Source organism: Triturus cristatus, chromosome 11 (genome assembly GCF_964204655.1).
Source record: "Triturus cristatus chromosome 11, aTriCri1.1, whole genome shotgun sequence".
Classification (NCBI taxonomy): Eukaryota; Metazoa; Chordata; class Amphibia; order Caudata; family Salamandridae; genus Triturus; species Triturus cristatus.
Window position 1 is genome coordinate 699,086,071 of NC_140594.1, and position 27,639 is coordinate 699,113,709.

Here is a 27,639-nt window from a genome sequence, read left to right on the forward strand (position 1 = left end):
AGGCTTTTTTGACGTTTGTTGATGCAAGGACTCTACGGACCGTGGCCTCTGCAGTTAGCGCTCGAGCCTTATTCAAGCTCTGTAGGAAGTGACGGGTGCTGCATGTAAGCATCTAAGTATAAATCTATTCTAATCTGCGTGGATCGGAGTCTTGATTGCCCTCACCAGCCTATTTGCCAGCACCTTTGCCAGGATCTCGGTCTCTAAGAACTGAGCCTTGACGAGTCACATTTGTCTGGTGGCTTCTGTAGCTTGAAAACGACTGGGGCTGTGACTCCCATGAGGTCTTAAGGTAGCCCCCAGTGCTCTGTGTACATATCTAGCAGTGACGTGATGAGGTGCGGAGCTACCTCTTAAAGAACTCCAGGGGGTACTTGTTAGGGCGGGAGATATCCCTGTGGGAGGTGACTGTTCTGCCTCCTGTGTTTCGGTGGCAGTCAGTGGTTCCCGAAGGCTCGGACTATCAGAGTCAGAAAGCTTGGGCAACACCAGGTCCTGCCTGGGTGTACATTGCTCCACATACTGGCGGGCCTAGTAGGACGCAGATTATTGGGCAATCAGTTGTGGGTCTGTGATGTTGTGGTTCACTTGAGAGGTAACACTGGGGACCAGCCTTAGGTCTTTTTCGCTATGTGCCAGCCAGCCTCGTTCAAGACTTCGTATACCTCATGTGTTGTGTCCTGCGAGACACGTTCTAGTGTCTCGACAGGCACAGAGTTGGTAACCACTCCCCCTATGGGAGTGGGCACACTTGCACCCCTACACGCATCCATCACAGGCGTCACGAGTGACGTGAGCCTGTTACTAAAAGGGCCCGGGTGCACGTGCTCGTGATAAGTTTCCAGCAACATATCTACCTGTCTGTGTCGTCCTTTACACAGTATGTGGGCCTAGGGCCCAGAACATAACACTGGCGACGAGTGGGTTGATCCCCACGTGTGTGCTGTCGGCCGTTCTGTGGTTTGTCATGGGCCTGAATCAGCGGCACCCCCGGACTTACTGCCGGCACGGAGTACTGGCACCCAACTGCAATGCCCCACCGACCCAGCTGTAGTGACCAGGAGGCGGAACGAAGAAAGTCTATGCCGTGTTTGTGACGCGTGCCCCGGCAGCCAGGGCCCACAGGAGATCAACCCAAAGTGCGGGGTGAGACACGGTGCTGACACTGGAGCGCCCTCCATACCTGAAGGCGAGAGGAGGAGAGCATTAACACTGCAGCGGCGCCCGCCCCTCCCGCACACAAAGAACCCCTGCTGCAGCCTGAAGAGGCGGGTCGTCTCCCACAGTCCGGGGCTGCTGTTACCGTTTCGCCTGGTGAGCCCAGCCTGTAATGGGAGGTGCACCGGTAGTCAATTCGCGGCACCCCGCAAGAGCTAGAGACAAGACTGTGCTGGCATCAACCCTGGGCTTCGCACTGCACTGACGTTCCTCGTCCTGCTATGGCCGTTGCTTCCCAAGAGAAGATGGTAGAGCTGCAGTGGAAAAGGAGCGCGCCCCTGATGCCCCCTGCTGCCACTGCAACCTGTACATGGAGACCTGTCTGCCTCTGAGCCCGAGTGCCCCAATGAGAGACGTGCCGAGAGCGTGCTGCCCCCAACCAACACGGTAGCACCCCTCCTGCAACCGTGAGGGGCGACATACCTGCAGCATTGGGACACTACTGCAGCACGCAAAGGCCCGGCGTTAAGCACACAGGATAAACTGACAAGTAAGCCACCCCTGATCAAGGCCTGGGACCGGGCAGATGAGCCTCCACCTGTCTACCCTTACTGCAATCGCTCCACGAGATGGCAGGACAATCTGCATACAAGAGCTGCTACGCTCAAACAAAAAGGCAAAGCGCAGGCCGCCCGGTGCAAGCAATTTTGAAGTCGGACCAGAAATTCGTATCCCTGCCTGCCGGCCGCAGATCTTTCACCTCTTCTCATACTGCAAGCCCTGCGGCCCTCGGCGCTCTGACCGACGCCCCGAGGAAATCTTGAGAAGAAAAGGGAAGAAGGTGACTCGATAGGAAAAGCAACACTGCCATCTAGTGGCCAAAGGAAATACTGCACCAATCAGTAAAGTCAGAGACTCGAGGCACAGTGAATGCACAGTCAAACCAGTCACCCTGCAGACAGACCAGGAGCTGTTAGGCCGGTAACAAGAGTGGTGGTTCTATTCCCGCATCTGAGTCAGAGGCAAAGAGCCAATGTACAGCTGCACCAGAGTGCAGCAAGAGGAACACTATGCCCAGCTGCACCACAGATGCACTTCCTCCAGCACAAGTTAGGAAGATGTGCATGAGAACCAGCACCTTCTATGTGCCGAAAGACAATGCCAAGAAGGCACATGGGCGGTGCAAGGCTGCAGAAAAGGGGGCAGAGAAAAGTAGTGATGGCATATTCACGGCGAATGGGTGGAGGTCCTAATGAGGGTGAACACATCTCCTGACTATCTAATTTTATTTTGTATCAAAAAGGGAGGGACAGAGGCTGCTTGAAGACCCAACATACGAGCCCCCAGGGGATCAAGCAAGAAGAAATGGTACGCAGTTCCTTAGAGAGAAAAAGAGTGAAGGGGAAGAGGCTGAGTCGGTCTACTACCCTGACCCTATAGTAGAGACAGGGAGTCTCCAAATTTGGGAAATGGGGCCTTCACACACCCAGCTGGGTGTCATGCTTCATCATAGGGCATATTCCTCGTCAGGCTGGCGCTGCAATGCCTGACAAGCACCATATGAGGGGCTCTTAGTCGGGCCTTGTGGTATAGATGTGAGTGACAAGTGTGCAGAAATAGTGCGGGGAAGGCTAAAAAAGGGGATTTAGTGATGCTCCAAATCCAATTTAATCTGCGAGCCCACTGGTCCCAATTAAAAACGGAAAATGTAAGCCACTGCTGAGATAATGTCCAGTAGTGGCTACGAATTGGAGGTCAACATGTTTCTTGACTAGTGTGTTTGGGGGATCACATGGCAAATTTTCAGGCCCAATATATGTATACTATGTACACAGTAGTTCGTTCAATATTAGTATCACCTGTGACCCAAGCACTCAGAAGAACCTAACAATGAGGTACCTTGTATGTTGGCCAACCCCATTTGGGCGAATACCTATCTCCTTCGAAACATAGGTGGAGGGTACGTTAATATTATCAGCGTCAGTTCAGCAGTGGCTGTCTCGCCTGGAACCTACCCCGCACTCCACCAGATCGGAAGAGCTAATTTTATTGCCTGTCCTGGTGCCAAATTGGCCCAGGGTAGGGGGTGGCATTTCCCTTGTCTGGGGAAGCCTGGGTCGCATATTGATGTTGGTGTGCTCTCTGATGCTCCCTGCCTTGACATGTTAATTTACGTGCCCTCCTTTTTGGAGGACGTAATAACACCTCCTGCCAGAGAAGGCATTGTTCCTGACCTCCTGATGAGAGCGTGGGCTCTCACCTCTGGGTGGCAGAAACTCGTTTGCAGTGGCAGGCTGGACAGGACCAGTCTGCCAGCACACTAGAGGACTAGCAGGGTTAAGTGGGTACCTCTAAGGTACCCTCTGAGTACATGTATATATAAATCCAACACTGGCATCAGTATGGGTTTAATAATATGAGGTGTTTGATACCAAACACCATATGTTTCAATGAAGCCATTATGTAGCAGGGTAACTCGTTTTTACCAGTGCCCGTTACATACCTTCAAATGGCTTCCCTGTTCACTTGTACTGTCAGTAATTGAACTGGCCAGCACAGGGGCATATCTGCTCTTGCAGATATGTCCTCAAGTGTAATATAATGCACCCTGCATCAGGGCTGTAAAGCCTACTGTAGGGGTGACTTACAAATATTACATACAGTGTTTGGAGACATAGCACACAAGTGTGTGCCATGCCGTGCTTTAACTTTTTAGAGCACCATATCACTCAGCCTGCAGTGGCAGTTTGTATGAGTTTGCCAGGTGACTTAGAATGGTACAGTATATGCTGCAGCTCTTAGGACCCTCTTTAGTACCTATGCCCTAGATACCAGAGGTACCACTTACTAGGGACTGACAGAGATGCTAAAGGCCTGGTCCCTTGGGGATCAAGTGACCAGTTGTCTTGTTTTGGGGAAAGAACACTGGCACTAGGGACCTGTTTGGCAGGAACCCAGTGCACTCCAGTCAAAGTTGCATCAAATACCAGGCAAACAGTCAGGGCACTACTACAAAAAAAACAATTTCCAACAGTAGGTGAACCAAGTAGGAAAATCTCTGGGTCTTTTTTATTTTTTGATTTTATTAAGTGCGGTCCCTTTTGATCCCCTCTTCCCCTCTCGTGCTAGGAGCTCCTGGGATGTGTCCCCTGTCCCATTATAGGTCCTTTCATTTTTTTTTCCGGATGCAGTGGCCAAGTCCTTGCATCCTATAATTGTGGCCACAACATATTCCTGAAGTTGCAGTCATCCGATTGAAGTGATTTTGTGTGTGAACCCTGCTTAGGGTTTTTGGTTACAAAATGGCAGACAAGAGAATCAATCAGATTGAAATGTTTTTCAACATTTGGTTCCACTTAAGCTCCACAAACCCAGGTTCATGAACCTCTATGAACTATTGGTCCAGATAGTTTTATAAATTTACCTTCTTAAGCCCAAAAATAAATGTAAATACTAATTTCTCAAAATCTATTTAATGGTTTTATCATCAAACCAAACAAAGGCACTACTTGTGCAAAGTTCTACCTTCTTTCCAAGTTTGATGTCATTGCATTTAACTGTGACGTAACAATGACCACACAGGTACTATTGACTGTGTAGTATGCTTATATATATGTGTGTATTTATATGTATGTATTTTTACATTTGTTTATCTTTTTATTACAAATTCTTATTAAAACTTGAGATTGGTGATAGGCCTAAACCTATCTCTAACCGCTGTCCTAAATAGTTAAACCCGATGGACCATAAATCAGCTGTGCTATCTATTGAAGTGGGGTGTAAAGTCACATTTATTTTCTCAACCGGTACAGTGAATCCAGTAGTCAAAAAGCCACAGCACAAGGCGCTGAAGGAGGAGGTGGGGAAGAAGGTTGAGGATGATGGAGTGGAGATGGAAGAGGAGGAAGAAGAGACAGACACTGGTAATTCAATGCAAGTGATAAATATGTATGCATATGTCAAAAGAATCATGACTACTGTTTTTCATTTTACTCTTGAACCACAATAATACTTAAATAAATCCAAAACAGTAAAGAGTTCTTCTGAAGATATGAAGAGATCACAACTGAAACCAATGAATAGGGACAAATGTGGACTTGCAAGCTCTGCTCTTAAAGAGATCCGTAGCGTTGGGTGAATGTAAATTTCTCTTACACCTGTTCTGAAAGTAGTTGAAAATATCCTAGAGCTGCAGAAATGATCTGAAAAGACAAGGGAGAACTAAAGAGCAACTGCTAATAATTCAAGTAGGAACTCTTGTGCAGAGTTCTCTTTTAACTGTCATTCCTCGAAAGAAAAAACTTAGAAGACTCTCCAATTAAAATGTTCTCCATTTGTTCTGCTTGTATCTACTGAGAAGATTCCAAAGCACATAAGCACTGCCCCTCCCCTTCACCCTTACAGACAGGGGGTAATTCTGACCTCTTGTTTCGGCTCATGGGGCCCTTTAGTGGCTCGTGGATGGGAGCCGCATAAAAAGAAAGAAAGGTTAGTGGTGCAAGCTTGGACCTGATCCAAGTAGAACCCAGGAGCCTTCCTCACTGTGCCCCCAATCAGAAAATCTGCAAAACCTAGAGGCCTGGGGGAAAAGGTATTTTCAGCAGGGAGTCTTGCTTTGCGTTCTATGAACGTAATCTGTTGGTAAAGTTCACCCACGCTCTAGTGAAAGTGGCTACCATGGTGGTCTACTGGAACACCTGAAAGACCATTTTGAAGAGGTGGCTACGGATCGCCAGGAATGCCTCCAGCCAGTTAATTAAGGCTGGTGTGCACACCACAGACTCTGTGGTAAAGGCCATAGGCTCCTTGGGTGCCACCCCCTCCCATTCATTTAATTCAGAAGATCACAAGATTCAGCAACGGGAGGCAGCTGCCTTGTTGGAAAAAGGAGCAGTGGTGTTTGTTCTAGCGCTGGAAATCGGGCAGAAGTGTTACTTCTGCTATTTCCTGGTTCCAAGAAGGACAGATCCTGCATCGGACTCTTGAGCTCATACTCTTGAACGTTTACCTATGCAGGAAAAGTTCAAGATGCTGTCCCTAGTTCAGGTGCTTTTGGTGCTGGAAGCGGAAGACTAGGTGGTGTCTCTCAACTTGCAGTGAGCGTATTTCTACCAACCTATCCTTTAGTCACACATGAGTTTCCTGCCATTCTTGGTAGGTACCACAGTCTGCGAGTTTGTGTTTCTTCCAGTCTGGACTGACATTGGGAGCCAGAGTCTTCACTAAAGTGATGACAGCCATTGCAGCACATCTGCAAAGGTCATGTATCTCTGTGTTCCCGTACCTCGATGATTGACTGGTCAAAGCAGGCATGCTGCAGCTCCTGTCAGACCACATAAAGAACACAACATCCTTTCTGTTGGTATTGCATTTTTTTCATCAACATTCCCAAGGTGTAGGACTGGACCCAATTTCTTTATGATATTTCCCACCTTCCCAGAGGATCTGGCACATTCGGGATATGATTCTGATGTTTCCAGAGGGAGCTCAAGTTCCAGTCCTGACAACTCTTCGCCGGCTAAAGTCTGCTGGCTTTTCCTGCATTTTGCTCATCACATTAAGGCTGGCACATGAAGGATTTCCTGCCGTGCCTCGGTATTGCAGATCTTCCATCACTAAGCGATTTAGGAATACACTGTGACAGAAGTCTTCTGGGGGAAACAGCGTTTACAACGCTGTCTCCACATGGCGGAACCTTCACAACGCTGTCATTACAAAGACCGCGTTGTTACCACGCGCACCATTACATCGCAAGTCCTTTCAACGACTTGCTGTAGGGGGCGTGCTGGTGTTGGATTTACAATGCAACGCCTTCTCTGCTGTTGCACAAACTGATGTAGGAATAGTAAATAATAGTATTCCTAAATCCAGCACGCCCCCTACAGCAAGTCGTTGCAAGGACTTGCGATTTACTGGTTTGCGTTGTAACAACCACGTTGTAATGGCATGACGTCAGTTCCCTTTTTTCCGCGCCGTCGACGCGCAACGGTTTTTTCCAGTGCTCTCTAGCTACTTTGTAGTATATTGCTGTGTTACTGTTAAAAATTCGGTATGTCTTCGACGAGGAAGTCGGGCTTTAAGCCCTGTAGGGAATGCGGAGGTCTGATGTCCATGACTGATCCGCATCAAGACTGCTTATGGTGTCTTTCTTCGGACCACGATATGGAGGAATGCGGGTGCTGTAGGAGTATGAATCCTAAGGCACTGAAGGAGAGGAAGACTAAGCTCTTCATGAAGAAGATCGGTGAGGAGAAGAGAGGGAGAAGAAAAGAGAAGTCGAGGCGGGAGTCGTCGAAGTCGAAGAAGCATCACAAAAATAGAAAGCATTCTTCTCGACGTCGGTCCTCGAAGTCCAGGAAGTCGAGGTCGACTTCGCCCCGTCAGAGCAAGGACTTGTCACTTTCACCTTCTCCTTCGAAGTCTCCAAGAGGTTCTCCTTCGTCAAAGCGAGCTCCAGCTCAGTCCCCGACGCAGTCACCGGCTCCGTCTAAGGCGTCGACTCCAGTTCGAGTGGAATCGGATGTCTCCATGGATGAACAAGAACAGGAAGAGCCTGCTCCGGTGCCTGATGAATCTGCGGCTCCGGTGGAAGATACTGCGGAGCCGACGCCGTAGACTCCACAAAGCGATACAGAGTCTGTTCCTTATCCGCAATTCCCGGCTCCAGGTACCGATTCATTAACTTTTCTAAATGCCATGTATGGTATATTTAACAGGGCGGCCTTCTCATCCGGAGCACCAACTGGTCCTGTGGGCCCGATGGCGTATACGCTAGGGGTGCCGCAGCATTATGCTCAGGCCCCCTTTTTGCCCTTTATGCCGATGGCGCCTTCGTGGCAGTTTCCGGCGCCGTCTGGGGATCCGACACGACTTCGGATGGACCATCAGACTTCGGAACCTTCTTCGACGCCGCGTCCGACTCCATCGGCGCCGCGTCCGGCACTGCCGACTGCCCCTATGGCTCCGCCGACTCCGGTACGTCTGGCTACACCGACGCCGCGTACGATGTCGACGACGCCAGCTCCCCGGATTCGATCGAGGAGGGAGGCCCAGAGGGTTTTGGAGGAAGGAAGATATATGGAAGAAGGTGAAGTCGACTCTTCTTCAGATGAGTTTGAGGGGATTGAAGAAGCAAGTGGGTTGGATACCACCCCTGAGTGGGAGCATACGTCAGCTAGATCTTCTCCACCTCAGGAACTGGCGCCCTATCATGTGGTGATCAAGAAGGCCGCAGATCTCTTAGATTTGCAGCTGCCCTCTGTGGAGTACAAATCAAACTTACTTACTGAGGTGTTGCATTCTCCGTCATCTACTTCGGAACCTTTGTTGCCTTTCAATGAGGCCATCTTGGAGCCGGTCTTGGAGGTGTGGAAGAAGCCTCTTTCATCTCAGGCGGTTTCCAGACAGGTGGCAAGAAGGTACAGGGTTACACCAGGGGATCCAGATTTTTTGTCTACACATCCATCCCCGGAGAGCCTAGTAGTGCAGGCTTCTTTTTCTAAACATGCTTCGGATGCTTTCCCTCAGTCTCCAGCTGATAGGGAGTCAAAGAAAATTGATCAGGCGGCCAAGAAGTCCTTCTCCTCAGGAAGTATGGCGCTGAAATCATCTAATGCCACATGCCTTCTGGGGTGTTATGTTCATGCCTTGATGGACTCTATTAAATCATTGGCCCCTAAGTTGCCTGAGGGGGATAAGTCGTCCTTCTTGGAGGTTGTTGCGGACACTCAGGCAGCTGCCAGACAGGTGATCCCGTCAGGGCTGGATACGGGGGACTCGGTGGCGAGGATCATGGGGTCGTCTATAGCCGCAAGAAGGCAGGCGTGGCTCCGTTCCTCTGGTTTCTCAGCAGATGTTCAGGCCACGTTGGTTGATCTGCCATTCGACGGACAGAAACTGTTTGGGGAGAAAGCAGACTCTGCCCTTCAACGTTTTAAGGACAGCAGATTGACGGCAAAGTCCTTGGGTCTGCAGGCTCCTGCTAGGGGTTCAGCTTTTCGGAAGTTTAGGGGTTTCGGAAGAACATCCTTTTGCTCCGTCCGACAGCCCCAACAGCAGCAGCAGCAGCAACAACAGAATCCCCTCTATAGGTCCTATAGAGGGAAGCAAAGGGGTCAGAGAGGTTCTGGTCGCAACCCCTCTTCTTCCTCCTCCTCCTCTGCTCCCAATGAGGCTTCAGGGAAGCAGCCCTAGATCCCCCATCCCGGATCATGTAAGTCCTGTGGGGGGTCTGGTGTCCTACTTTCTACGGGGTTGGAAATCTATTATAACAGACCTTTGGGTTTTGAACCTCGTAGAGACTGGGTACGCCCTTCCCTTTCGGGAGTTTCCTCCCCCTTACTCTCCTTGCCAAGGTTATTGCTCGGAAGACCATCTGCTTCTCCTACAGAAAGAGGTTCTAGCCTTGCTTCAGAAAGGTGCAATAGAGGTGGTTCCGGAGCAGGAAAGGGGTCAGGGATGCTACTCCCGGTATTTTTAGATTCCCAAAAAGGACGGCAGATTGCGTCCGATTATAGACCTCAGAAACTTGAACTTTTACCTGAAACAGGAGAAATTCAAGATGCTGACCCTTGCGCAGGTTCTTCAAGCGTTGCAGCAAGGAGACTGGATGGTGTCGCTCGACTTGCAGGACGCGTACTTCCATGTTCCAATCCTGAAGTCGCACAGGAAGTATCTCCGTTTTACGGTTGGGTCGCAACACTACCAGTTTGCGGTCCTCCCGTTTGGTCTTACTACCGCACCTCGAGTCCTCACAAAGGTGATGGCAGTGGTGGCTGCTCATCTCGGAGGTCGGGAAATCCAGTTTTCCCCTGCCTGGACAACTGGCTTCTGAAGGCAGAGTCCCCAGAGATGGTGCAACATCATCTGCAGGTAACATCTCAGCTGTTATACGACTTGGGTTTCTCGATCAATGTGCCCAAATCTCACCTGGTGCCCTCACAACGCGGCCTGTTCATAGGGGCGGTACTGGACACTACTGTGTGTCGGGCATTCCCTCCTCCTCAAAGGATTCTCGACATTCAGGAAATGGTCCCTTTATTCCAAAATGGAGCGGTTGTTCCAGTTCTGAAGGTCCTTCGCCTGCTCGGTCTGTTCGCCTCCTGCACACTGTTGGTCAACCATGCACGCTGGCACATGAGGGCGCTCCAGTGGTGCCTCCGCAGGCAGTGGTATCAGCACAATGGAGATCTCAGGGAGTCGATCAGGATCTCTGGAGAAGCTGCAGCGGATCTATCTTGGTGGAGCGTGGAGGGCAATCTGTCCCAAGGAAAGCCCTTCCATCTTCCTCCATCGGTGGCCACAGTGATTACGGATGCATCCACCCTAGGGTGGGGTGCTCATCTGGGGGATCTGGAGATCAAGGGTCTTTGGTCTCCAGAGGAGGGGTTGCTTCACACCAACCTTCTGGAATTGCGGGCGATTCGTTTGGCACTCAAGGCCTTCCGCCCTTCCCTTCGCGGTCAGTCTGTTCAAGTCCTGACGGACAACACTACCGCGATGTGGTATGTCAACAAGCAGGGAGGAGTGGGGTCGCGTTGTCTCTGCAGAGAGGCTCTGCGTCTCTGGTCCTGGGCTCGGGACCATCAGATTTGTCTGGTGGCAAATCATCTGGCTGGGGTGCTGAACGTGCGTGCGGACAGTCTCAGTCGACAGTTCTCCGCCGACCACGAGTGGAGGCTCCATCCGGAGGTGGTTCGTCACGTTTTTCGGATGTGGGGAACTCCTTGGGTGGACCTGTTCGCCACTTGTGAGACCGCGCACTGCCCGTCGTTTTGCAGTCTCCAGTATCCGATGCAGGGGGCGTTAGGGGATGCGTTTCAGTTGAGTTGGGGCTCACAACTCCTTTACGCGTTTCCTCCCATACCCTTGATTCCTCGGGTTCTGAGGAAGGTTCGCCAAGACCGGGCCCAAGTTATATTGATTGCACCGGCTTGGCCAAGAAGGGTGTGTGTCGTCTAGCCCCCCCTTGGGCCCTATAACGGACCCTTGATTCTTAAGGGGAATGACGTACTCCGTGAGTCCCTGGGTTTAGGTTTGAGTGTGGTTTATTAAAGAAGTAGACAAGATCTGAATGGATGCTGATGGAAATCGTGAGCCAGTCTTAATGTAACAAAGAAATGTATCAAACTAAAAGTCCTTCCAACAAATAGAGCAGGTGATGTCCCAGATACGGTGCTCGCTTTCTTGTGTCCCTCTCTGGTTCCCTTTACGTCTGCTTCCTTTAGGCGTTCTCTGGGCAAAAGGGCGTCCCCGGGAGGAAAAAGGAAACAAAAGAACAAACCTCCCGTCAGTATAAGTACTTTTATACTTTAGGTTGTGACAAACCCTCCACCTGTTTCTTTTTCACCACGAGTTGTGAGGGTGGGGAAGTCGTGTGGGAATAGGTCGGTCCTAACTAGTGCCCAGTTCTGGTGATCTCCTGGCTTTCCCCCTCCCCGTTAAGTGCTTTAGATATTTCAGGAAAGACACTGACCTGAAGCTACAGTCCTCCGGGACTGTAGCCGTGGGTGTCTCGGCGTCCTGATCCTCCCTGGGACAAGGAGACACTAGAGCGGTGTCTGCTGGAGGTTCCCGCCGTCTCCGTTCTTCTTCTCCGCTGTCACCATGCAGCTGCCTGGGGTCTTTGATCCTTCCTCCGTCTGTTTCGCTCGCTCCTTCCTTCCCAGCGCTCCCCTCCTCCGTTTCCGACTGCGCTGCTCTTGTCTCCGCGTCTGACGTCAGCTCCGCGCCGGCCGAACCGACTAGAGCGCTTCCCTTGGCAGAATGGGTCTCCGCCGCCGCCATCTTGAAGTGCGCGGGAGACTCGTCTTCCGCGATGTCCTGATCACACTGTGGTACACAGATCTTCTCCACCTCTCCTCGTGCCCTCCGCTCCGTCTCCCTCTGAGGGCAGACCTCCTCTCGCAGTCGGAGGGGCAGGTTCTACACCCCCACCTCCAGAGCTTACACCTTCATGCCTGGAGATTGAACGGGGCAACCTGAGTTCATTCTCTCTCCCGCCTGATTTGGTGGACATTATTTTATCGGCCAGGCGACACTCCACCAAGTCCATTTACTCCTACAGGTGGTCTAAGTTTGTTAAATGGTGTGGAGAGAGGTCCATTGACCCTTTAAAAGCCCATCTTTCTAATGTTCTCCAGTTTTCTCTTTCCTTGGCTCAGCAGGGCTGTGCTGTGGCCACGGTCAAGGGCTATCTTTCGGCCTTATCGGCTTTTCTATGCCTTCCAGATCAACCGTCACTTTTTAAATCTCCGGTTGTTCTGAGGTTTATCAAGGGCCTTACAAACATGTTTCCTCCCACTCCCTTTGTAATGCCTCAGTGGGACCGTAATCTTGTTTTAACCTTTCTGATGGGGTCCCCATTTGAGCCTCTACATAGCTGTCCTTTGAGGCTGTTGTCCTTTAAGGTGGTCTTTCTTGTAGCCATAACCTCTGCAAGGAGGGTGAGTGAGCTTCAAGCTCTTAGTTCTAAACCCCCGTTTTTAACCTTGCATGCTGAAAGGATGGTTCTCAGGACCAGGGCTGCTTTCCTGCCAAAAGTTGTCACTCCGTTTCATTTAGGGCAGTCCATTACTCTCCCTGTTTTCTGTCCGCCTCCTCATCCTTCCAAAGAGGAGGAAAGACTCCATCGTCTGGACCCAAAGAGAGCTGTAAGCTTTTACTTGGACAGAACAAAGGACTTTCGTCTGGACGATCAGCTCTTCGTGGGTTATGTTGGTCATTCCAAAGGAAGAGCGGTGCACAAGCGCACGTTGACGAGATGGATTGTCCTTACCATCAAGATCTGCTACGCCCTGGCTGGTAAGACCCCTCCTGAGGGCATTAGAGCTCATTCAACTAGAGCTAAGTCATCTACATCTGCTTTGGCTCGGGGTGTTCCTGTGGCAGATATTTGTAAGGCAGCGACTTGGGCCTCCCTCCATACTTTCGCAAAGCATTATTGCTTGGATTTAGAGATGAGGAGGGAGGGCCACTTCGCGCGCTCTGTGTTGCAAGACTTTCTGGTATAGGAAGGTGAACACCCTCCTCCGGGAGTGGGGACTGCTGTGGGAATCTATTCACAAGGTGAGGAATCCACTGGCAGATGTATCCATCAGAAAAACAAGTTACTTACCTTCGGTAACGCTTTTTCTGGTGGATACAGTATCTGCCTGTGGATTCCTCACTGACCCACCCGCCTCCCCGTTGTCCACCTTTGTATACCATGAAAGAGGTCTTGTTGGAATGTTTTGATACTTTCTTGTACATTTGTAGGAAATGCTTGTTTGTTTAGCATTCCTTTGCTTTGTATGCTATGTATATGTATTGGTATTCTGTATACTGTGTATACTTGGAGTTGTCGTTGGTTCACCTGTTCGCCTCGAAGGCTCGGAAAAAATGGGTGGAACTGACGTCATCACGCCGACGTGGGCTTCTTATGGCTCCGGTGACGTCGTACGGAGTCGCGAGCGGAGCCGATGCATTGTGACGTCGCCCACGTCGACGTGGAGTGCTGGGAAAGAAAAGTTCCGTGGAATGCTGGCGCAGGGGATATTCACAAGGTGAGGAATCCACAGGCAGATACTGTATCCACCAGAAAAAGCGTTACCGAAGGTAATTAACTTGTTCAATTCCACCAATGCTACCTGCTTGTTGGGGAAATATATTCATGCCCTAATGGATTCGGCCAAACAGTTGGCTCCCAAATTGGCGGATGGTGATCGTGGCTCCTTTTTAGAGGTGCTGGTGATTATGCAGGCTGCAGCTCATCAGGTTATCCAATCTGGTCTGGATACTGCTGATTTGGTGGCCAGGGTGAGTGATGGGTTCCTCTATTGGCACCATGAGGCATGCTTGGCTCAGGTCTTTGGTATTTTTGCCAGATCTGCCGTTGGAAGGGGCCAAGCTGTTTGGAGAAAAGGCCGATTCTGCACTGCAGAGGTTTAAAGACAGTATAGCCACTGAAAAATCATTGGGTCTTCAGTCTCCAACCATGGGTTTTGGATTTAAAAGATACCGTGGTTTTGGTAAGGAGGCTTCCTTTTGTGGCCTGCAGCAGCAACAGCAGCAGAATCCTCTGTACAGATCTTACAGAGGTAATGGTGGAGTCGCCTGCAAGGTGCATCCTGTCAACTCTCCTCCTCCTCTTCTTCCTCTCCTGCCCCCACCACTGGTGCCACAGGAAAGCAGCTCTAGATCCCCCATCTTGGAGAATGCTGGTTCTGTAGGGGGTCGGGCGTCCCATTTTCTTCATGATTGGAAATCTATCACTTCAGACCTTTGGGTTTTGAATTTTGTGGAAAATGGGTACGCCCTTCCCTTACGGGAGTTTCCTCCTCCTTACCCCCCACGCCAGGGCTGGTGTTTAGAGGATCATTTGTTGCTTCTGCAGCAGGTAGTTCTTGCCTAATTGCAGAAAGGTGCAATAGAGGTGGTTCCGGAGCAGAAAGGGGTCAGGTTTGCTACTCCCGGTATTTCCTGATTCCCAAGAAGGACGGCAGATTAAGACCTATCCTGGACCTCAGGGTCTTGAATTTTTACCTCAAACAGAAAACATTCAAGATGTTGACCCTAACTCAGGTTCTTCAAGCGTTGCAACAAGAGGACGTGATGGTGTCGACTTGCAGGATGCTTATTTTCACATTCCCATCCTGAAGTTGCACAGGAAGTATCTCTGTTTTACGGTGGGGTCTCAACACTACCAGTTTGCAGTCATTCCATTCGGCCTTACTTCTACGCCTCGAGTTTTCACAAAGGTGATGGCGGTGGTGGCAGCTCATCTCAGGAAGTCGGGGATTCCTGTTTTCCCCTATCTGGACGACTGGCTGCTCAAAGCAAAGTCGTCGGAGATGGTGCTTCATCATCTGCACGTGACAGCACGGCTGTTGTTCAGCTTGAGCTTCTCGATAAATGTGCCCAAATCTCACCTAGTGTCCTCACAGCGCAACCTATAGGGGCAGTACTGGACACTACTGTATGTCGAGCTTTCCCGCCTCCGCAGAGGATTCTCGACATTCAAGAGATGATTCATTTGTTTCACGATAGAGCGGTTGTTCCAGTCCTGAAAGTCCTACGCCTGCTCGGTCTGTTAGCTCCCTGCATTCTGTTGGTCTACCATGCACGCTGGCACATGAGGGCTCTCCAGTGGTGTCTCCGCAGGCAGTGGTATCAGCACAACGGAGATCTCAGGGAGATGGTCAGGATCTCCAGAGACAATGCAGCGGATCTGACTTGGTGGAGTGTGGAGGGCAATCTGTCGCTAAGAAAGACCTTTCATCTTCCTTCACCGGTGGCCACAGTAATCACGGATGCCTCCACTCTAGGATGGGTTGCTCGTCTGGGGGTTCTGGAGATAAAGGGCCTTTGGTTCTCCGGAGGAAAGGTTGTTTCACATCAACCTGCTGGAATTGCGGGTGATACGTTTAGCTCTCAAGGCCTTTCTTCCCTCCCTTCGCCGTCGGTTGGTTCAGGTCCTGACGGACAACACTTCCGCATGTTGTATATAAGCAAACCGGGAGGAGTAGGGTCGGATCGTCTCTGCAGAGAGGCTCTGCGACTCTGGTCCTGGGCTCGGGACCATCAGATTTGTGTTAGGGCAAATCATCTGGCAGGAGTGCTAAATGTTCTTGCGGACAGTCTCAGTCGGCGCTTTTCGGCCGTTCACGAGTGGCGGCTTAATCCGGAGGTGGTCCATCTAATCTTCAGGATGTGGGGATTTCCTCGGTTGGACCTCTTTGCCACTCGCGAGAGCGCACACTGCCCGTTGTTCTGCAGTCTCCAGTGTCTGATACAGGGAACGTTGGGGGACACATTTCAGTTGTAATGGAGTTCTCTGCTCCTTTACACTCCCTCTAAGGGCAGATCTCCTCTCGCAGTCCCAGGGGCAGGTTCTACACCCCCAACTCCAGAGGCTGCACCTTCATGCCTGGAGATTGAACAGGGCAACCTGAGTTCTTACTCTCTCCCACCTGCTGTGGTGGACGTTATTTTATCTTCCAGAAGACACTCCACCAAATCTGTTTATTTCTCCAGGTGGTCTAAATTTATGAAATGGTGTGGAGAGAGGTCCATTGATCCTTTGAAGGCCCATTTGTCTGATGCGCTGAGTTTCTCTCTTTCTTTGGCTCAGCAGGGTTGTGCTGTGGCCACGGTAAAGGGTTAATTGTTGGCTTTGTCGGCTTTCCTTTGTTTGCCGGACCAGCCGTCTTTGATTAAATCTCCAGTTGTTATGAGGTTCATTAAGGGCCTCACCAATAGGTTTCCTCCTATTCCCTTCATTATGCCTCACTGGGATTTAAATCTTATACTCCCTTTCCTTATTGGTTCTCCGTTTGAGCCGTTTCATAGTTGTCCGTTGATGCGTCTGTCTTTCAAAACCGTCTTTCTGATCGCTGTTACCTCGGCCAGGAGTGTAAGTGAGCTTCAGGCTCTCAGTTCCCAACCTCCGTTTTTAACCATTAATGCAGAAAAGATGGTTCTCAGAACCAGGGCTGCTTTCCTGCCTAAGGTGGTTACTCCTTTCCATCTTGCGCAATGCATTACCTTACCTACCTTCCATCCTCCCCCTCACCCTTCCAAGGAGGAGAGACTTCATCGCCTGGATCCCAAAAGATCTATCAGTTTCTATTTGGACAAAACCAAGGATCTGGACTGGACGATCAGCTCTTCGTGGGCTATGTTGGACATATGAAGGGCAAGGCTTTTCACAAGCGGACACTCTCCAGGTACATCATCTTGTGCATCAAGATCTGCTACACCTTGGCCAAGAAGGAACCTCCTGAAGGTATTGGAGCTCCTTCCACTAGAGCAAAGTCTTCTTCTTCTGCTTTGGCTAGATGTGTTCCCGTTATTGACATTTGTAAGGCAGCAACTTGGGCCTCCCTCCACACCTTTGCGGAGCATTACTGCTTGGATTCGGAGGTTAGGAGGGATGACCATTTTGCACGCCCTGTGCTTCAGGATTTTTTGGTATGGTTGGTAGACACCCTCCTCTGGGAGTGGGACTGTTGCAAAATTCAATTCAAAAGGCGAAGAATCCACAGGCAGATGTATCCATCAGAAGAAAAAGTTACTTACCTTCGGTAACGCTTTTTCTGATGGATACATCTGCCAGTGGATTCCTCACCTTGTGAATATCCCCTGCGCCAGCAACATTCGGAAAGTTTTTGTAGCTCTCCACACCGACGAGGATGACGTCACTGGAGCCATAAGAGAGCCTCGTTGGCGTGATGACGTCAGTTCCCTTTTTTCCGCGCCGTCGACGCTAACGTTTTTCTGGGACTCTCCGTAGCTTGTCTAGTTACTTTGTTTTTCTGGATTGTGTTTCTGGTCTTGTCTTGCTTCTTTCCTGAAGATGTCGTCGAGGAAGTCACGGTTCAAGCCCTGCAGAGAGTGCGGAGGACATACATCCATCACGGATCCTCACGTATATTGTATCTGGTGCCTGTCGTCGGATCACGACGTCGAGGGGTGCTATTGCTGCCGTAAGATGAACCCGAACGCTTTAAAGGAGAGAGAGGCCAAGCTGTTCATAGCGAAGATGAGGAAGGAGAAGAGAGGTCGAAGGCGATCCAGGTAGAGGTCGGGTTCGAAGTCGACGTCATGCTTCAAAATCAAAGAAGCATAAGAAGAAGAAGAGGCACAGCTCTCGACGCCGTTCAGATAAGGAGACGGCTCCGAAATAGACTTCTCCAGTTCCTCGGCGTTGTAAGGACTATGTTTCTCCTTCTCCTTCGGTTTAGAATCCGGCTTCACCTGTTCGTCCGGCTTCGCCTGCAGCTTCTCCGGAGCATTCTCTAGCTACGGCTCCATCTCCGACGCATTCTCCGGCTCCGGTGGAAGAGGCTCCAGTACCTGATGAGTCGTTTACTCCATTGGCTCCACCGTCGGTGCCGATTGGCCTGAGTCCGGTAATACCTCAGCCTGAGACTTTATCGGGCCCTTACCCACCTTTCCCTGGCCCAGGTCAAGACCCATCGCATTACTTGAATGCCATGTATGGTGTCTTTACAAGAGTCATGTACCCCTCTGTAGCACCTTCGGGTCCCATGGGTCCAATGGCCTTTAATTTGGGGGTTCCTCAGGCCTATGCTCAGGCTCCCTTTATGCCATTCCTTCCAGCGGCGCCGTCCTGGCATTTCCCGGCGCCGAGGACGTTGACACTGTTCCCTTCATCTCCGGCTCCGCCAACTCGACCTCGTTCGGCTCAGACTGTGCCTCCGGATCCGTGTTCGACGCCGGCTCCGTCGGAGTCGTGTGTGGCGCCGCCGACGCCTGTTCCGAGGATAAGATACAGGAGGGGAGGCGCAGAGGCTTTTGGAAGAACAGAGGTATCGGGCAGGAGAAATGGAGGAAGGTGAACTTCAAGAGTCAGATGACTTATTTGAAGACTTAAGGGAGGCAAGTGGCCTTGATATGTCCCCAGAATGGGAGCTTTCTCCTCCTTCAGATGCTCCCTCTAAGGATGTGATTTCTTACCACACAGTTATAAGGAAGGCAGCAGAGCTCTTAGACTTGCAGCTCCCAACAGCTGAATTTAAGTCCAATATCTTGACGGAGGTTCTTCATTCTCCCTCCACTGTAGTAGAACCTTTGCTTCCTTTCAATGATGCCATCACTGAGCCAGTTATGGAGGTTTGGCGTAAGCCCTTTTCGGCTCCAGCAGTGTCAAAATCTGTTTCTAGGAGGTACAGGGCGGCTCCAGGAGATCCGGACTTCCTAACATCCCATCCTTCTCCTGAGAGTCTGGTGGTTCAAGTTGTCTTTTCGAAGAAGTCTTTTGTAGCATTTCCTCAAGTTCCTGGTGATAGAGAGTCAAAAAAGCTTGACCAGTCAGCCAAGAAGGTGTTCTCCTCGGCAAGTATGGCCTTGAAGTCCACAAATGCCACCTGCCTTTTGGGCCGTTACATCCACGCCCTGATGGACTCTGCAAAACAGCTGGCTCCTAAATTGTCTGAGGAGGATAGGCAGAATTTTAATGAGGTCTTGTCGGACACTCAAGCAGCTGCACGTCAAGTTATTCAGAGTGGTTTGGACATTGCGGACTCTGTTGCCAGGATCATGGGCTCCTCGATTGCCACAAGAAGAAGTGCTTGGCTAAAGTCGTCGGAGTTCTCTCCAGATGTGCAGGCATCACTTCTAGACCTACCCTTTGATGCTTCTGGACTGTTTGGAAAGAAAGCAGATGCAGCCTTGGAAAGGTTCTAGGACAGCAAAGCCACAGCTAAGTCTCTGGGCCTGCAGGCGCAGCCTAGAGGTTCCTCTTACAGAAGGTACAGAGGTTTTGGGAGGTCATCCTTTCGGACCTACAGGCAGCCTCAGCCGCAGCAGCAGCTAAATACCCTGTATAAGGCCTACAGGGGCAAGAACAGAGGTCGTCCACGAGGTCGTCAGCCCTCCTCCTCCTCCTCCTCCTCCTCCTCCTCCTCAACCTCCCTCCCACTTGCCACAGCAAAGCAGCCCTAGATCCACCATTCTGGATCATGTTGGTCCTGTGGGGGGGTTGGCTTACCCATTTTCTGCAATATTGGGAATCTGTCACTACAGACCTTTGAGTTCTAAATCTTGTGGAAAATGGGTATGCCCTTCCCTTTCGGGAATTCCCTCCAAATTACCTTCCTTGCCAAGGTGCTTGCTCGGAGGACCACCTTCTTCTCCTGCAGGAGGAAGACCTAACATTACTGAAAAAAAGGTGTGATAGAGGTGGTTCCAGAGCGGGAAAGGGGTCAGGGATGCTTCTCCCGGTATTTCCTGATACCCAAGAAGGATGGCAGGCTACGTCCAATCCCGGATCTCAGGATCTTGAGCCTTTTTATGAAGCAGGAGAAGTTCAAGATGCTCACTCTTGCGTAGGTTCTTCAAGCGCGGCTGGATGGTGTCGATCGCAGGATGTGTATTTTCATATTCCGATTCTGGAGTCGCACAGGAAGTATCTCCGTTTTACAGTAGGGTCGCAACATTATCAGTTTGCGGTTCTCCCGTTTGGTCTTACTACTGCACCTCGAGTCTTCACCAAGGTGATGGCAGTGGTGGCAGCCCATCTCAGAAGGTCGGGGATTCCAGTTTTCCCCTATCTGGTTGACTGGCTGATCAAAGCAGAGTCGCCAGAGAAGGTGCTTCATCATCTGCAGGTTACAACTCAGGTGTTGTACAAATTGGGTTTCTCGATAAACGTGCTCAAATCTCACCTGGTGCCCTCTCAGCGCAACCTGTTCATAGGGGCGGTACTAGACACTACTGTGTGTCGAGCATTCCCACCTCCACAAAGAATTCTCGACATACAGGAAATGATTCCCTTGTTTTACAATGGAGCGGTCGTTCCAGTCCTGAAGGTCCTTAGTCTGCTCGGTCTGTTTGCTTCCTGCATTCTGTTGGTCAACCATGCACGCTGGCACATGAGAACGCTCCAGTGGTGCCTCTGCAGGCAGTGGTATCAGCACCATGGAGATCTCAGGGAGTCTGTGAGGATCTCCAGAGAAGCTGCAGCGGATCTGTCTTGGTGGAACGTGGAGGGCAATCTTTCTCAAGGAAAGCCCTTCCATCTACCTCGATCGGTGGCCACAGTGATAACGGATGCATCCACTTTAGGGTGGGGTGCGCATCTGGGGGATCTGGAGATCAAGGGTCTTTGGTCTCCAGAGGAAAGGTTGATTCACATCAACCTTTTGGAGTTGCCGGCGATACCTTTGGCACTCAAGGCCTTCCTCCCTTCCCTTCGCTGTCAGTCGGTTCAAGTCCTGACGGACAACACTACCACGATGTGGTATGTCAACAAGCAGTGAGGAGTGGGGTCACATTGTCTCTGCAGAGAGGCTCTGCGTCTCTGGATCTGGGTTCAGGATCATCGGATTTGTCTGATGGCAAATCATCTGGCCGGAGTTCTGAACGTGCGTGCAGACAGTCTCAGTCGGCAGTTCTCTGCCGACCATGAGTGCAGGCTCCATCCGGAGGTGGTTCGTCACGTCTTTCGGATGTGGGGAACTCCTCGGGTGGACCTGTTTGCCACTCACGAGAACGCTCACTGCCTGTCATTCTGCAGTCTCCAGTAACCGATGCAGGGGGCTTTAGGGGACGCGTTTCAGTTGAGATGGGACTCACATCTCGTTTACGCGTTTCCTCCCATACCCTTGATTCCTCGGGTTCTGAGGAAGATTCGCCAAGACCGAGCCCAAGTCATATTGATCGCCCCGGATTGGCCAAGAAGGGTGTGTTATACAGATCTTCTCCACCACTCCTCGTGCCCTCCACGCCATCTCCCTCTCAGGTCAGACCTCCTCTCGCAGTCGCAGGGGCAGGTTCTACACCCCCACCTTCAGAGCTTACACCTTCATGCCTGGAGATTGAACGGGGCAACCTGAATTCTTTTTCTCCCCCCGGATGACGTTGTGGACGTGATTTTGTCAGCCAGGCGTCACTCCACCAAGTCTATCTATTCCTATAGGTGGTCCAAATTTGTCCTTTGGTGTGGGGAGAAGTCTATTGACTATTTGAGGGCTTGTTTATCCAACAGCCTTCATTTTTTTCTCTCTCTAGCTCAGCAAGGTTTTGCTGTAGCTACTGTGAAGGGTTAATTATCGGCTTTGTCCCCATTCCTTTGCTTGCCGGATCAGCCGTCCTTGTTTAAATCACCTATTGTGTTACGTTTCATTAAGGGCCTTACCAACAAATTTCCGCCCACTCCATTTATTGTTCCTCAATGGGACTTAAATCTTGTCTTAACTTACTTGATAGGTTCTCCCTTTGAACCCTTGCACAAGTGTCCCTTAAGGCTATTGTCTTTTAAAACAGTTTTTCTCATTGCCATTACCTCGACAAGGAGGGTAAGTGAGCTTTAGGCTCTGAGTTCGAAGCCCCCGTTTTTGACCATTCATGCTGAAAGAATGGTACTCGGGACCAGGGCTGCTTTTCTGCCTAAGGTGGAAACTCCTTTCCATCTGGGGCAGTCCATTACCCTTCCTACCTTCTATCCTCCCCCTCACCCTTCCAAGGAAGAGGAGCGGCTTCACCGCTTGCACCCTAAGAGGGCGGTGAGTTTTTACCTCGATAGAACTTAAGACTTTCGAGTGGATGACCAGCTCTTTGTGGGCTTCATTGGCTGCAGGAAAGGCAGAGCGGTGCACAAGCGCATCCTTTCCAGATGGATTATCTTGTGCATCAAGATCTGTTACTCTTTGGCTGGTAAGGAACATCCAGAGGGTTTAAGGGCTCACTCTACCAGGGCAATGTCTTCTACATCTTCCTTATCTAGAGGTGTTCCTGTGGAGGACATTTGTAGAGCAGCAACTTGGGCCTCCCTCCATACTTTCACGAAGCATTACTGCTTAGATTCCGAGGTGGGGAGAAACGGACACTTTGCACGTTCCATCCTTCAGGACCTTTTGGTATAGAAGGGTGGACACCCTCCTCCGGGAGTGGGGACTGCTGTGGGACTCTATTCACAAGGTGAGGAATCCACTGGCAGATGTATCCATCAGAAGAACAAGTTACTTACCTTCGGTAACGCTTTTTCTGGTGGATACAGTATCTGCCTGTGGATTCCTCACTGACCCACCCGCCTCCCCGTTGTCCACCCTTGTATACCTACAATAGTGATAATGTGAACAAATCTATCTGTTACTGTCAAAGGAAGTGTGTTATTTCTTTTCTCTATCCTGCATTGACTTCACACTGTGTGTGTTGGTTTGATTATGTACTGTGTATACAGTATATATATTGTTGTCGGTCTGTCCGTGTGCCTCGAAGGCACGAAAAAAAAAGGGCGTAACTGACGTCATCACGCCGTCGAGGCTCTCTTATGGCTCCAGTGACATCAGCGGAGCCGCGTGCGGAGCCATGCTATTGTGACGTCGTCCTCGTCGGAGAGCTACAAAAAATTTCCGAATGTTGCTGGCGCAGGGTATATTCACAAGGTGAGGAATCCACAGGCAAATACTGTATCCACCAGAAAAAGCGTCACCAAAGGTAAGTAACTTGTTCTTCTGGTGGATACAGTATCTGCCTGTGGATTCTTCACTGACCCACCCGCCTCCCCATTGTCCACCTTCGTATACCAAAGGACTTATTGGTTATTTGACACGGTTGTTTCCCTATGTCGTTTGATTGCCTTGCTATTGGTTTATAGGAAATGCTTTGTTTCTTTAGCTTTTCTTATTTTCTGTATACTGTGTGTATTTATGTATATATTGTATACTGTGTATACTCCAGTTATGTTGTCGGTCCACCGGTTTGCCTCAGAGGCACGGATAAAATGGGTGGAACTGACGTCAGCATGCTGACGAGGTCTTCTTGTGGATCCGAAGACGTCATACGGAGTTGCTAGCGGAGCCGCGCCATTATGACGTCCTCGTCGACGTAGGACGGCAAGAAAAAAGTTTCAGTGGAATGCTGGCGGAGGGGTCATTCAAAAGGTTAGGAATTCACATACAGATACTGTATCCACCAGAAAAAGCGTTACCGAAGGTAAGTAACTTGTTCGTCTGCTCCCATAGCAACCTGCTCATTACTCTTCTTTGTAAATAATGGAAATGGATCAGTGCCCCTAGTTGGCTGTTCTCTAAACTTCTCCCTGCTTGGTGCTCCTCCCATGCCCACTCTGCTTGTATTTTTCTCTTTGTCCCACCATATTCTACCTGCTAGTCCCTTGAAGTATTTGACTCCAGCACAAAGAGTAAGGTCAGAGAATAAGACATTGCGGAGTGAACTTGATGACTTCTCTTTGATGCTTTGAGGCAGTGTGAGTTGCCATTCTATTTGCCTACTCTGGCTGCCATTGCCTCTCATTGGGCCCTCTCTGTCTCCCTGTACTTTGGGATGCTTCTGAAACTTCTTGAGATGTTGTTGTGAGTCCCCTATAGGGCCCACTGTATTTTTCCCCTATGATAGCCTAACTGTACACATTGTAGGCTGCTTTTGTTTTGCACAAGTAACCAAGTCACACATTTGGGTTTGTGCCACATTATTATTTTTGAAATAGGCTGCACATGTTTTGTTATTCAGCGCTTCTGCTGGCATTCAGAATGAACATTTTGTGCAAGTTCAAACAACATAGTCCCCTGTTTTTCTCTGTGGTCGGACCCTAACACCTAGACATAATAGAGAGACCCAACTGCTGTTTTCGAGTATGGTATTTCTTATCACATAAGCAGTGACTTGTCGCTTTGAATATAGACAGGAGAATTTCTAGCAGAGTGAAAGGTCCTGAGATGCAGATTACCTAACTACAAATTTCTGATGGATACATCTGCCTGTGGATTCCTCACCTTATGAATATCCTCTGCGCCAGCATCCCGCGGAAATTTTTCCTAGCTCTCCGCACCGACGAGGTCGTCACAGTACCATGGCTCGGCACGCAGCTCCGCATGATGTCACTGGAGCCATAGGAGGACCACGTCAGCGTGATGACGTCAGTTCCCTTTTTTCCTCTGTGTAGACGCTAACAGTTTTTTCTGGGACTCTCCATACTTTCGACTGGATACTTTGTTGTTTCGATTGTATCTTTTTCTCTTTTGACATGTCTGCCCCACAGAAGTCTGGCTTTAAGCCCTGTAAGGAATGTGGAGTTCACATGTCTATCACTGACCCGCATGAAGACTGTCTATGGTGTTTGTCGTCTGACCACAACGTCGAGAGCTGTTCTTCCTGCAGGAAGATGAACCCGAAGGCTCTGAAGGAACGGGAGGCCAAGCTGTATATGGCCAAGGCAAGAAAAGAAAAAAGGGGTAAAAAAAGGTCGAAGTCCAGGTCATCGACGTCGCACGACTACAAGATGAAGCATAAGAAGAAGAGACATGCTTCTTGGCGCCGGTCATCGAAGGCTGTAGCTTCGAGGTCACCTTCTCCAACTCTTCTCCTTCAGCGTCTCCTCAGGCGACTCCAGTTCGTTCTCCATCATACAAGTGAACTCCGGAGCAGTCTTCGACGCCGATATTCTCACCATCTCCAGAGGGTGTTTCGAATCCGGCTGATGCTGAGGTTCCTTCGGCTCCTGCGGCTCCACCTGTGGCTCCAGCAGCTTCGACTCCAGAGGTGCCTCGTTTGGATCTTGAACCGGCTCAATATCCACAGTTTCCGGTGCCGGGTTCGGATCCATCGCATTTCCTTAATGCAATGTATGGCGTGTTCACCAGGGCCTCATACCCCTCTGGTGCACCTTCGGTTCCCATGGGTCTTTTGGCATTTAATTTGGGTGTGCCTTACCAGTATCCACAGGCCCCCTTTGTGCTTTTCATGCCGGCGACGCCGTCCTGGCATTTTTCGGCTCCGAGGATGTTAACGCCGTATGGGCAGTCCCGGCTCCATCCCGTGAAGCTTCTCGGATTCGAGCGGCACCGGTTACTACAGCAGATCCTTCTTTGACGCCGCTTCTGGAGCCATCGGCGCCGCATGTGGCGCCGCCGACGCCACAACCGAAGATGCGCTCGAGGAGGGAGGTGCAGAGGTTGTTGGAGGAGGAGCAGTACCAGGCGGATGAGAGAGAGAAAGGGGAAGTGTATGACACAGAGGATGTGTTTGGGGACTTGTGTGAGGCAAGTGGACTTGACACTTCTCCAGAGTGGGACTTTGTTTCTCAGAAGGCTTCTCCCTCGAAGGAGGTTGCTCCGTACCATTCTGTGATTAGGAAGGCTGCGGAATTTTGGGATTTGCAGCTCCCTATGGCTGAGTATAAGCCTAATCTTCTTACGGAGGTCCTTCATTGTCCGTCCTTGGTGGCTGAACCACTCTTGCCCATTAATGATGCACTGACTGAGCCAATCCTCGAGGTGTGGCGCAACCCTCTTTCTGCTCCTGCGGTTTCAAGGTCAGTGTCCAGAAGATATAGACCTGCTCCTGAGGATCCAGTGTTCATTTCATCTCACCCCTCTCCTGAGAGCTTGGTGGTGCAGGCTTCTTGTTCGAAGCAGTCTACGGGGGCTTTTCCGCAGGCTCCGGCCGACAGGGATTCCAAGAAGCTAGAACAGTCTGCAAAAAAGGTCTTTTCTTCTGCTAGCATGGCACTAAAATCTACCTGCGCCACTTGTCTCTTGTGTAGATACATTCATGCCCTAATGAACTCTGCCAAACAGCTTCTTCCAAAGCTGTCTGAGGAAGACAGGGGTAATCTGAGTGAGGTGTTGGCGGACTCTCAGGCTGCAGCTCGCCAAGTCATCCAGTTTGGCCTGGACACGGCGGATTCTGTTGCCAGGGTGATGGGTTCATCCATTGCAACAAGAAGACATGCGTGGTTGAGGTCTTCTGGGTTCTCTCCTGATGTGCAGGCTGCTGTTCTTGATCTGCCTTTTGATGGGTCCAGACTTTTTGGGGACAAGGCGGATTCTGCCTGGCAAAGATTTAAGGACAGTAAGGCCACAGTGAGGTCTTTGGGTCTGCTATCACAGGCGAGAGGTTACTGGTATAAAAGATACAGAGGCTTTGGGAAGTCTTCTTTTCGAAGTTTCAGACAACCTCAGCAGCAGAAGCAACAAAACACCTTGTATAAGTCCTATAGGGGTAAAGGCAGAGGTCGCCTTCGTGGAGCCGGGCGTCAACCTTCCTCCTCCTCCTCCTATATCTCCCCAGCCCCTCCTGGTAATGTGGGAAAGCAGCCCTAGATCCGCCATCCTGGATCATGTAGGTACCGTGGGAGGTCGGCTTACCCATTTTCTACTAGATTGGAAATCGATCACTGTGGACCTTTGGGTTTTAGAGCTGGTAGAAAATGGGTACGCCCTTCCCTTCAGGGAATTCCCTCCTCCTTACCCTCCTTGCCAAGGGTTTTGCACGGAGGATCATTTACTTCTCCTTCAAAAGGAGGTTCTTGCCCTGTTACAAAAAGGTGCGATAGAGGTGGTTTCGGAGCAGGAAAGGGGTCATGGATGCTACTCCCGGTATTTTCTGATTCCCAAAAAGGATGGCAGGTTACGTCCAATCCTGGACCTCGGAATCTTGAATCTGTTTCTCAAGCAGGAGAGATTCAAGATGCTCACCCTAGCGCAGGTTCTTCAGGCGCTGCAGCAAGAGGACTGGAATGTGTCCATCGACTTACAGGATGCCTATTTTCACATTCCAATCCTGAAGTCGCACATGAAGTTTCTCTGATTTACGGTTGGGTCGCAGCACTACCAGTTTGCGGTTCTTCCGTTTGGTCTTACTACTGCACCTCGAGTCTTCACCAAGGTGATGGCAGTGGTGGCTGCCCATCTCAGGAGGTCGGGGATTCCGGTTTTCCCCTACCTGGACGACTTGCTTCTGAAGGCAGAGTCGCCAGAGATGGTGCTTCATCATCTGCAGGTAACAGCTTAGCTGTTGTACAAATTGGGTTTTTCGATAAATATAACCAAGTCTCACCTAGTGCCCTCTCAGCGCAACCTGTTCATCGGGGCAGTACTGGATACCACTGTGTGTCAAGCTTTTCCTCCTCCTCAAAGGATTCTCGACATTCAGGAAATGATTCCCTTGTTTTACAGTGGAGTGGTTGTTCCGGTTCTGAAGGTCCTTCGCCTGCTCGGTCTGTTCGCTTCCTGCATT

At 50.4% G+C, this 27,639-nt stretch overlaps 1 protein-coding gene across 2 annotated transcripts in view; it reads left to right on the plus strand.

Moving 5' to 3' along the window:
* DZIP1L (DAZ interacting zinc finger protein 1 like) overlaps window positions 1-27,639 on the plus strand; it is a 521,233-nt gene that overhangs the window by 268,034 nt on the left and 225,560 nt on the right. For both annotated transcript variants that reach the window (XM_085634320.1, XM_085634319.1), the window contains exon 11: window positions 4,971-5,081. In XM_085634320.1, the coding sequence (XP_085490446.1) occupies window positions 4,971-5,081 (111 nt within the window). The remainder of the gene's footprint in view (window positions 1-4,970; window positions 5,082-27,639) is intronic.